The sequence below is a fragment of the Juglans regia genome, chromosome 6 (assembly GCF_001411555.2).
Source record: "Juglans regia cultivar Chandler chromosome 6, Walnut 2.0, whole genome shotgun sequence".
In the NCBI taxonomy this organism is placed as follows: Eukaryota; Viridiplantae; Streptophyta; class Magnoliopsida; order Fagales; family Juglandaceae; genus Juglans; species Juglans regia.
This window is the reverse complement of record NC_049906.1, coordinates 30,921,451-30,933,349: the sequence shown is the minus strand read 5'-3', so window position 1 is coordinate 30,933,349 and position 11,899 is coordinate 30,921,451. Positions and strand designations below refer to the sequence as shown.

General features: G+C 36.1%; 1 protein-coding gene across 1 annotated transcript; it reads left to right on the top strand.

Moving 5' to 3' along the window:
* The first annotated feature begins 5,231 nt into the window (after window positions 1-5,231).
* On the top strand, window positions 5,232-11,899 carry LOC108981181 (nuclear poly(A) polymerase 1-like). Its single transcript, XM_018952270.2, has 12 exons — window positions 5,232-6,050; window positions 6,151-6,228; window positions 6,453-6,560; window positions 6,680-6,742; window positions 6,841-7,002; window positions 8,357-8,470; window positions 8,575-8,637; window positions 8,715-9,044; window positions 9,279-9,443; window positions 9,556-10,533; window positions 11,240-11,310; window positions 11,665-11,899. The coding sequence occupies exons 1-12, from the start codon at window positions 5,934-5,936 to the stop codon at window positions 11,708-11,710; spliced, it is 2,295 nt and encodes a 764-aa protein (XP_018807815.1). The 5' UTR covers window positions 5,232-5,933; the 3' UTR covers window positions 11,711-11,899.

The window sequence follows — 11,899 nt, the reverse complement described above, 5'->3', positions numbered from 1 at the left end:
CTGATGTTATGTATCAATCTCTTTCCCATTCACATGCTTTGTTTTGAAGAAGAGAGAGAGAGAGAGAGGAACATTCACTTGCATTATTAATTATGTCAAAAGTCCTAGAGTAACTATTAACTTATTGTTATTGCCACTTAGTGTGTGATTGATGAGGAATGCTACTCTTCATTCTATCTTCAGCCATATTGATTAATGAGGCATATTTTAAGTCAAATATTTAAATAAAAGCTACTTGATGACTTATGAAATCATTTAAAATGTAACACATCAGTTAGTATGATTGGAGATGGCAAAATTCAAGATGAAGAACAATGTTTCTTGTAATTGACCGAGCTTAAGAATAGAATTTATCTTCCCAACAAAATTCTTACACAACTTTCACTTTTGTTACAGCCATATCATAGTAATTTTATTCCTAATCACGTAATAAATGTAGAAAACTAAGAACTAATTCACAAGCATATATTGTGTTAGATTTGTCAAGGAAATGACTATTTTTCTTATCTCTCTCTTCCAAATAATCTAAAAATGTATGATATTTTTAACTTGTTGCTTTTCTTTTTTAAATTATGAAGACATTTATAATGCAATGTATTAGTTAGTATTACTGGAGATGACAAAATTCAAGATGAAGAACATCTCTCGTGATTGATAGGGCATACAATAGAATATGCAATCCAAAGAAAATTCTTTCACAACTTCCATTTTTGTTATAGGAGCATCATGATTGTGAGGAACGACATGGATATTAGGCCATCAAGAAAAACTTGCTAGACTCCGAAGGGTGATTTGGGGAAAGAGTTGAGCACAAATATTTTCCACACTACTTAAATGATTTCTAATAAGGTTTACAAACTCATTATTGACGATGGAAGCTTTGAAAACATGGTGAGGTAGTAGCTCAAAGGCTGCAAACCGGTAGTGAGGTAATGGTACATAGGAGGTGTTTGGTTTCTCTTTCAATTGGACGTAAATATTTCGATAATGTTTAGTGAAACATAGTATCTATGGATGCTCTTCACTTTTTGTTAGGCAAGCCTTGGTAGTACGATTAGAATTGTCTCATGATGGGCAAAAGAACACCTATTCCCATACCACCAAAGGTGATTTTGGTACCTCACATTGAAGAATTTGTCCTTATTTTGGTAACATAAAAGAAGACCAATCTATTCTCTTTGTCTACATTGTCTAGATTCTTGGAGGAAGTAAAATGGAAGGCATGATGTATGCCTTAATGCCATGTGATAATAGTGAAAGGGTGGATAACAACTTACTAGCAGAGGTGCAACATATATTGTTTGAGTTTGTTGATTTATGCCAAAAGATTTGCCTCATGGGTTGCCATTAATGAGAAGCATACAACACCAAATTGACTTGGTTCTAAGGTCCGATTTTACCAATAGGCCAACATATCGTCTTAGTCCGAAATAACTATTGGAGTTGTGGGAGATGTTACATTCATGAAAGCATGAGCTCATGTGCAGCTCCAACCCTATTGGTGTCAATGTAAGATGGCTCTTGGCACATGCGCTTTGACAATAAAGCCATTAATCGGTTTACAATGAAGTACAAATTCTCAACTCCTCTCTTGGACAACATTTTGTATCAATTATCAAGTTCCAAGATCTTTTCCAAAATTGACCTTAAAAGTGGATACTACCATATCCTAATATAGCCTACAGATGATTGGAAGAAAGAGTTCAAGACATAGTATGGCCTTTACAAGTGGATGGTCATGCCTTTTGACCTATCCACGTGCCCAAAACATTCATGAGGTTTACGCATAAACTTTTGTGGCCTTTTATAGGGAAGTTTGTAGTTTACTTCGACGACATTCTCATTTATAGTCTGACATGGAAAGCACATTTAGGGCACCTCAAAGCTGTTTTTGAGATGTCTTGCAAGAAGTGCTTAAATCTTAATCATAAAAGAGTTTGTTTTTATTACCACTGTTACTTTTCATTATTTTATTGTGTCTACTAATGATGTTCATGTAGATCAGTCAAAAGTAGTAGCAATTCTGGATTAGCCAACACCTAAGACCTTCCATAGATTGGTGTCTTTCTATGATCAATTCATCCAAATTTTCATCATTGTTATTGATTCCATTACAGTGCCTCAAGGGTTGTGCATTTCAATAGTCTAAAGAAGTAGAGATTAGTTTTCAACTCATGAAGTAAAAGATAATAGAAACATTAGTTTTGGCACTTCTCAATTTTGAGAAGTTCTTTGAGGTCAACTACGATGATTTTGAAGTAGGCATTGGTGGTGTTGAGTCAAGAGGGGCGTCCGATTACGTTTCGGTAAGACGGATTACTCCATGTGCAACTTGGAGTTCTATAACATTGTGTATACATTGAAGCATTGGTAATACTATTTGATACAGTAGGAGTTCATCCTTATCACGAACCACAAGGTGATGTAGTACATCAATGGTCAACTTACATTGGGTTGGTGACATGCCAAGTGGGTTGCTAATCTGTAGGAATTTATGTTATCATTAAGGCAATAGGCAGGAGTCTGAATTATGTTGCAAATGTTTTGAGTTGACGTGTGGTACTTCTCACTACCCATGAGGGCCAAGGTCTCATGTTTCTGGCACCTTCAGCATTTTGTATGTAGACGATCCTTTATTCAGAAAGTTAGTCTTGGAAGTAGCTATGGCTCACCATTGTGATTTTATTTTACTTAACAACCACTTGTTTCATAGCCTATTCTTATGCATCCCCAACTTATTCATTGAAAAAGTGGATTATACCGAAACTAAATGGGGATGGACACTTAGGACGAGACAAGGCCTTGGCCTTGGCCTTGGTATCAACAAATTATTATTTTCTCAAGTAGTGATGTGGCCCATTACATAGAGGGGTACTTCGTGTGTTAGAGGTCGAATGGAGCTCTTTTATCAATGTTAGGTTCTACACTCCATTAACCATGCTCGATGGCCCATAATTCGATGTTAACATAGATTCATCTTGGGTTTGCTCCAAACCCAACAAGCCATAGATTCTATCATTGTGGTGGTTGATAGTTCTTTAAAATGACCAATTTTGTTGCTTGCAAATAGATCGTGAATGCTACACAAATTGCTCATACCTATTTTAGAGAGGTTGTGCATCTCTTTCCTTTGCATGGAGTGATAGCCCTTACAAGGCGTTCGTGGACCTATTACCTCATACTGAGATACAAAATTCAGAGTTACTTCTGAAAGATCTTGTGGGTGAAGATAAGGGGGACAATATTAAATTTCAGTAGTGCCTACCACCCCAAACAAATGTTAGTGAAGGCCCAACAATGCAACCATGCGAGGATTAATTGTTCAAGGACACAAAGCTCTTCAAGAGGGATTCTTTTAGGGTTTTTTACATAAAGAGATAGGTCACTCCGTCATTTTTTAAAGGTTTTTAATTTATAAGAGTTTCATGGTTGAAGTTTTAGTGGACACAATATCAAAGGTAGTAAAAAAGGAGCCAATCTAATTAGGGCTGTACATTTAAACTGCCAACCCGAACCGGCCCGAAATTTCTGAAATTCCCGAACCGAATTACCCAACTCGGAATGAAATAATTGGAAACGAAACTCTTCCGTTCTACTTCTGAAATACTACGGTTAGGGTCGGTTAATACCCGTAACCGAAAACTAGTCCAGTCCCCGCAAGATTCAGCAAAGAGTCTTGGATGAAGTTATTTCGTTTCGTCGGCGCCAAGGCGTATCCTATTCTGAATCTGCACTCCTCAGCCATTGGGGGCAATTCTCGTATAGAGAACATGAGAAAATCAGCAAATGTGAAAACGCAAACATAAAACAAAGTAATTCGAGGAGTCTTGCTAGATTAGCAAATCAAAGCAAAGAACTTCAACATCTTTTTCAAGAGTTCTTTAAAGAAAGATAGCTTTGGAGAGAACGACAATGGCAGAAAGAAATAGAGAGAGAAGGGTAACAAAGATATGGTTAGGAGGGAGGGGATTTGATAAAGTAACTCGGTTAGTAGAAGACGTGGCACATTCTTGGTCAAATATTAACATTATTTCTTAATCTTCATACATTTTTAAATTGGTTGATGATTTTCTCTAACCCCTTCTAACATTTTTGTATAGGATGGTAATATAAAAAAGAAAAAAAATTAAAAGAAAATTTAAAAATAAATAATAATAATAATAATAATAATAATAATAAATAAATAAATAAAATTCGAGTCGGAATACCCATTTTCTGAAAATATTTTTAAGTCAGGTATTGGGCTAATCGGCCATTTGGCCAAACGGAATGCCCCTGGGTCGGGTCGGGTCAGATATTTTCGGGTCAGGTCGAGTTGGATGAACAGTCCTAAATCTAATAAAATAACATGATGCTCTTTTGCATCCATGTGAGATGTGTCTTAGTATTATTTTTTGTGTTTTATATGAGATTTTAAGAAAGTTGTAATGACTAATTAATTATTAGATGAAAAATTAAAGATTTGAAATTAAAAAGTGTCTAAAATTTGAGTGATATTTAGAAAGAAAATTATGAGATATTTTTAGATGAGATGATGAGATGATATATCTTTCCTAACAACCCCTTAGTCTTGATCTGAAACATAATTTGTAATTTTTCATATTTTTAAAGATTGATCCCTTAAGATAGTGGCTTATTCTTCAATTTTTGTTCATAAAAATTTGTTGTCTTCATGAGCAGTAAATGAACAAAACTAGATATAATGAATAATATTAGATACAAATATAGAGTCTATAAATTTCGTGCAATTCATTTAAAAAATATAGTGTCTACTATAAAAAAAAATTAGGAAAAAGTCACTTTTTTATGGTGGGCACACTTTTTTTTAAAACGACCTTTAAGGAACTTGCCCACCCTACGCATTTGCTAATCATTTTTCCGAACGAATAGACAAATTACTATTCCATTTATAATGAAAAATAAAGATCATTCTTAATTATCTAAATAAATTAAATGATCTAATTTAAAGAAATATAGATACAATATTAAATATTAAACTAAATAATTTTAAAAATTAAAGAAAAAAATATTTACAACCATAAAATATATAAATATTATATACTTATTTTAAAATAAATAAATATAATTATCACATTAAAAATAATAATTTTTTAATAATAAATTTCTACTTCCAAAAGAAATACAGACACTTACGCAACTCATTTTCAATTCTACTAAATTGAAATCATTTTATTGGGTCGGAGAAAATCTTAATTATGTAAGTAATGGATAGGTTTGTTGCTTAACCGGACTGCAACACCTGTTTGGACGTTGGTTCCTCGTTTTATTCCGACCGTCACAACCACTTGCACACATCTCTCTCTCCATCGCCAAAAACAGGAAAAAGAACAGAACCCCAGAAAATTCCCTTATCCCTCTTTCTCATCATCTATATATTTGTTATCGCTTTCGTTGTTTGGGAGACTCGGTTGCTGGCAGCGGCCGACAAACCGCCGCATTAAGACGTTGGGGATTTTGGGCTTCTGATCTCGCTCGGCGGAATCTCTCTTTTTTTTCTTCGGTGTGCTTGTGTTGTTCTTCGTCTAGGGTTAGGTTTTGTTTCAATAACTTGCCCCGAGTTGGCTTTGTTGTACTATGTCCGATAGTCAGCTTGTGATATGAGACAACTCAATTTTGGACTTTGATCGATTGAATTTTTTTCTAGTTTTATGGTTCCAATTTGTTTGTAGCTTTCGATTTTGTTTGGACCCAGTACTGTAAAGTGAACGATTATTTCATTTTTATGTGTTTTTAATTTCATTTTGTTTCTGATTTGATTTTCATTGGAGAAGAAAAGGAGAGAATATAAAGAAAAATCTGTGAGATATTATCTATAATTTGCTCGTAGCATCCCATTTTTGGTCGAAAAAGAAAAAAGAAATAAAAAAAAGGAAAAAAATAAAGATAAAATTTGTGACAGTTTATATACAAAGATGGGAAGCCCTGGATTGATGAATCGCAATAATGGGCAAAGGTTAGGCATTACTGAACCAATTTCATTGGGTGGACCGACTGAGTACGATGTGATCAAGACCCGAGAACTCGAAAAGGTTCTCTTTGTGTATTCTAGGTTACATTTAGTTTGGCCAATTGCTTGGTTTTGAAATCTGGCTAATAAAATCTCTGAATTGTGGTCTATGTGTTGCTCAGTATTTGCAAGACGCTGGATTGTATGAGAATCAGGAAGAGGCTGTGAGTAGGGAGGAAGTGCTTGGAAGGCTTGACCAGGTTGAATGTCTAAGTTAGTTGTGCATTGATACACTTGTTATTTTTGTGGTGTGTATTGGTTTTAAGTTTACGAAAAATTGAGCTTGGTCAGATTGAGCCAGGGAGTGTGGTTTGGTTCTTTTTACTGCCTTTCCTTTGCTACCTTTTCTCTTGGATTTCATGAGGGCATCTGTGAATTTGTGTTTCTGAATCAATGCTGATGCTGATGTTACATATTGATGTAGATTGTAAAGATTTGGGTCAAAAAAATTAGTCGATCGAGGGGGTTGAATGACCAACTCGTGCAAGAAGCAAACGCCAAGATTTTCACATTTGGTTCCTATCGGCTAGGGGTATGATACCCTGATTTCTATTTCAAAAATATTTTCCGTTTTGCTTTTTATGTTTTGTTATTCCTTGAACTATGGTTCATCCTACTTCCGGTTTTGTTTGTTTGTTTTTTATTTTTTAGGTGCATGGCCCTGGTGCAGATATTGACACGCTTTGCGTGGGACCTAGACATGCTACAAGAGAAGTGAGATCCGGTCTCATCTATTTATGGTGCAACTTACTTTTACTTTTTGTCCATGTGGCATTGTCTTATGGATTTAATACTGCTTAAATTGGCTGTAGGATGATTTCTTTGGCGAGCTATATAGAATGCTGTGTGAGATGCCAGAAGTAACAGAGTTGCACCCTGTGCCTGATGCTCATGTTCCGGTCATGAGATTTAAGTTCAGTGGAGTTTCCATAGACCTTCTGTACGCAAAACTGTCACTCTGGGTTATTCCTGAAGTAAGAACTGGATCCATCATGACCACCCTCTTTTTTGCACTTGCTCCCTTTATTTAAGTTTTGGCTAACTGTTTTGTATCATTTGGGAAGTTGTGAATGTAAGGAAAATTGGAATATCATAATTTTGTAGAAACCATACATCATGTGTATGGTTTGGCAAGCACGTCAACGTGGATTACATTATGTAAGAGAGATTCTAATTTGGGCTTTTTGCCCATCAAGATCTCAGTGTATGGGGTTGCCATTTTACTAAGATCATGTAACTGAATGTAAGTTTGTGAGTCCACCGAATAAAGTTAACCAGTGTCCTACCTCTCTGGCTCTAGAATTTCCCGAGCAACCAATCAATCCCTTTAATAACTATTTCACAATCAATAGTATTTCTTTGCAAAATGTATGCTGTGCTAAGCAATAGGTCTTGTTTAGTAATACGCTTCTTAATTTTGATATAGCATTAGTTGTAACAGCCATGGTGTTTAAAACATTTCAGAAATATTGGATCTTCTACTCATGAGATGAGAAGAAGAATTGCTCATCCATATAGCTAGGTTGCCTAAAGTAAAAAAAAAGGAAGTTATATCCTTATTCCTTAATTGTGTGTGATACCACTTTTCTTTCTCTCTTCTGCTGGAAATAATATCTGGTGTTGAGATTTTGGTAGAGCCTCAATTAACACCTTAAATTGTGCATTTAAACCTATCGCCTTGAAGAGTGCTAAAATGAGTATTACTTGTAAACAATAGTTTGCATGCCTCATGTTCATTTGAAACTCCAAACCCTGTTGTTTTTTTCTAGAGGCTAGAGGCCAATGAAACTGTTATTTTCTTCTACTTAGAAGGATGGGTGGAGTTCTGGAGACTAGAATAGGGGCCTAACAATTGACAACTTTTCTGTAGTAGTACTGTGATTAATTCATAGCAAGGAAATGTTCATCTCATGTGCATGGGTTAAAGTTCTATCATGAAACTCTGGAAGAGAATGGACAGAATAACAGTTGTCTTTAGATGGCTGCTCCTTTTGAGATTGTGATTGAGTGTTCTTTGAAAGACCATGAAGGCACTCAGGCAGGGCGGTGATTTCATCTTATAAAGGTGAAGGTAACCTGTATTTCAGAAGGCCCATTTGCAAAAGTTTCCCTTATTCTCAGGCCAACAAATCTGAGAGTAGATATTAATCATTAGGTTATGTGGAGGGCTGCAATAAATTAATATACATCTTCCTCAGGGTAGGATTGACTGGATGACCCTTGGGTGGATCCAAAGAAAACTAGCATATTTTGATTTTTGTGGTGCTTAAAAGTATATATCTATTGGCTTGTATGTATTTCTATCTTAAACATGTTATTCTATTGCAGGACCTGGATATATCGCAGGACTCAATACTACAGAATGCAGATGAACAGACAGTTCGTAGTCTCAATGGCTGTAGAGTCACTGACCAAATTTTGCGTTTGGTTCCAAATATTCAGGTGGCAGCCCTTGCTCTCCTAAATTTGTGTATCTGAGTTTCTATGTTTGAAGTTTTCCATAGGATTTACCATCTCTAATTGTTTGCTTGTTTTCTGAAGTGCAGAATTTCCGTACAACTTTGAGGTGCATGAGGTTGTGGGCAAAATGTCGTGGTGTTTACTCAAATGTAGGGTGTGATTTGTTTTAGTCCTTATCTCTTACTATTCTTTCTCATTTATTGGAACATGACCCCTTAATGTGCAGGTTTCAGGATTTCTTGGTGGAATAAACTGGGCATTGCTGGTTGCTCGCATATGCCAACTATATCCCAATGCACTGCCGAATATGTTAGTTTCTCGATTCTTTAGGGTCTATACTCAGTGGCGTTGGCCAAATCCAGTAATGCTCTGTGACATTGAAGAAGGATCTCTTGGACTTCAAGTTTGGGATCCTAGAAGAAATCCTAAAGACAAGTTCCATTTGATGCCTATAATAACTCCTGCTTACCCTTGCATGAACTCTAGCTACAATGTGTCGTCGAGTACCTTGCGTATTATGTCGGAGGAGTTTCAGAGGGGTAGTGATATTTGTGAGGTATGGTTCAATGATTTGATTTGTGATATATTTCTCCTCAATTCTGGGGACATGTAGGTTAGGCAGTAATTGCTTCACAGTAATTTATGTATTGATATGATTATGTGCACACACAAGCACCTAGTTGCTTATTGTGTTTTAGTTGACCTCCTAGTTTAATCAACTTACTCATAAGTTATTATTTTATTGTTAGCTTTACTACTTTTGGAATTTGAGGTTGGCTAGTGCTTGCAGGCTATGGAGACAAGCAAGGCAGATTGGGATACACTTTTTGAGCCCTATCCATTCTTTGAAGCATATAAAAATTACCTACAAATAGATGTTACTGCAGAAAATGCTGATGATCTAAGAAAATGGAAAGGCTGGGTTGAGTCTCGCCTCCGCCAGCTAACATTGAAGGTGTAAACTCTATTTTTCATAGTTGGCTATTTCCAGATGTATACTTTTTGCTCTTTTATTCTGTTGCTTTCAGTGTATAGATTCCTTATGCAGCCTATTTTTTGTAATTCAGATTGAGAGGCATACTTATAACAAGCTTCAGTGCCACCCACACCCAGGGGATTTTTCAGACAGGTGTAGAGCTTTCCATTGCTGCTACTTCATGGGTTTGCAGCGAAAACAAGGAGTTCCAGTGAAAGAAGGTGCCCAATTTGATATAAGGTTAACCGTTGAGGAATTTAAACACAATGTGAACATGTACTCATTGTGGAATCCTGGGATGGAGATCCGCGTATCTCATGTAAAACGCAGGAATATACCCAACTTTGTATTTCCTGGTGGGATCCGACCCTCTCGCCCATCTAAAGTAACTTGGGACAGTAGGAGGAGTTTAGAACTGAAAGTTTCTGGACGCACTCAAGATTCTGGTGAAGGTAAAACAGTTTCAAATGGATCAGATAATGAAAGGAAGAGAGAGCGTGTGAATGATAGTTTTGAGACTAACCTAAGAAATGCCAAGCGCTTAGCTGTGCCACCATCTATTGGGGAAGTTCACGAGGGTAGCCCTCCTTTGAGCACTGTTAACTCATCTTCCATTAAAGGTGATGATGTGGATATCCACAGGTTAGAGGAATCCAGGGGAGAGAAATCTGAGAATAATATACCAGACAGCTTGAGAAATGTGAAAAATCTAGTGGAGGTTACTTTTCAAAATGTTGAAGCTAATGGATCGGTGGGATGCAATCCACACAACAAAACTCAAGCTGCTGCTACTGTTGATGCAACAAGCTCTGGAGAAGCAGAGAAGCTGGCAATTGAGAAGATAACGTCTGGTCCATATCTATCCCATCAACCTTATTCAGAAGAACTTGATGAGCTTGAAGATGATTTTGAATATAGAGATCAAGATAAAGGTATTAGGGGAAACATCAAAGGTGGTCCTGTGGAGTCTTCCTCAGCAAATGCAGCAGTAGCAGTGCAAGTAACCTCTAGCAATGGATCTGCTTCTTCCGGTGATGTATATTCCAATGGAAACTTAGAAGAGCTTGAGGTATTGTTTGCTAACTTTGTAACTTTTTGTTGCTTCCATGGATGTGTCTATTGTGTTCTCCTTGTAGATCCTTATTTCTATTTTGTCTACATGTGCTGTTTGTCGATATTGGAAATGGGTGAAACATGCTCATTGAATGCTTGACCTCAAGGGTAGTACATACATACATATATATTTATTTATTTAGCACACGCACACATTTAAGTACTTGGAAAAAGTAGAACTTTATAATTGGGCTTATAGTAACTTGGATGAAAATGATTTGCTTGTCCTTGTAGTGTTTGAAAGGCTTAAGTTCTCCATAATATCCGAATTCATTACGATTTGCCCAAATATTGTTTATACAAAAGAGCAGTTTTTGTATGCTCTGAAAGAACGATAAGTGAAATGATAAACCTTTTTAAAATTTGATTTTGGTTTTCAGTCAGCAGCTTTCTGGTTTCAAATATTAGTAGATATAGGTATTATTCCAATTTCCATTAACTAGCATTAACCAAACAAGCTGCACTAGGTTATTTCTGGCTTCTTTTGATGTGGAGTCCCCACTGTTTTATAAATTATTTAGTCTGGTAACTGTTGCTTTAGTTTGACTAATCTAGCCATTACTCTTAAGGTATGTTCCTTTATGTTAAATAACCAGTGCAGCATTTCTGATGGTGTTTACCCTTTTTCTTTTGCTTGTTTTCATTTTTTCCCCTCTGCAAAGCCCACTGAACTTGTGGCGCCATTGTCAAATGTGACTCCTGCACCTGCGATACAGTCGAAGCCACTAATCAGGTATCTATCTTTCTTTCAAAGCAACGATGAGTAGCAATCAATATTTATGAGAAAATTGATGAGAATGTTATGGTTCTAACCTGGAAATGATTTTTGTCTGTTTATTTTTTTCTGTAACTTTATTTAACTTCAAGATAAAGTTAGTGCAGCCTGTGGCCTGATTGACATAATCCCCAATCTCCAAAATTGAGGTCTGGAGTTCGAAACCCCCTACCCCAACTCAAAATATATATATATATATATATATATATATGTATATATATAAAGTGATTGCAGTAGTAGGTAGTGCTTTGGAGTATTTGATGCAGCCTCTTCTTTACTGTGACTTGTATATTTTTATGCTCTAATTTGCAGGATGAGTTTCACTTCCTTACCAAAAGCTACCGGCAAAACCTCATAGAAGGGTCTGGAGCCAAGCCGGTGTGATGCAGTTATTCGGATGGTATATGTATATTAGAACATTGTAATAATAATTAAATAGTTCAAAACAAAGTCTCTTTTCACACTTATGTGTACATGAAAATATCAACTTTTCCGGAGAGAAGACTATGAGTATGAAAGCCTATTTGGCTGAGAAGTTTATGATTCA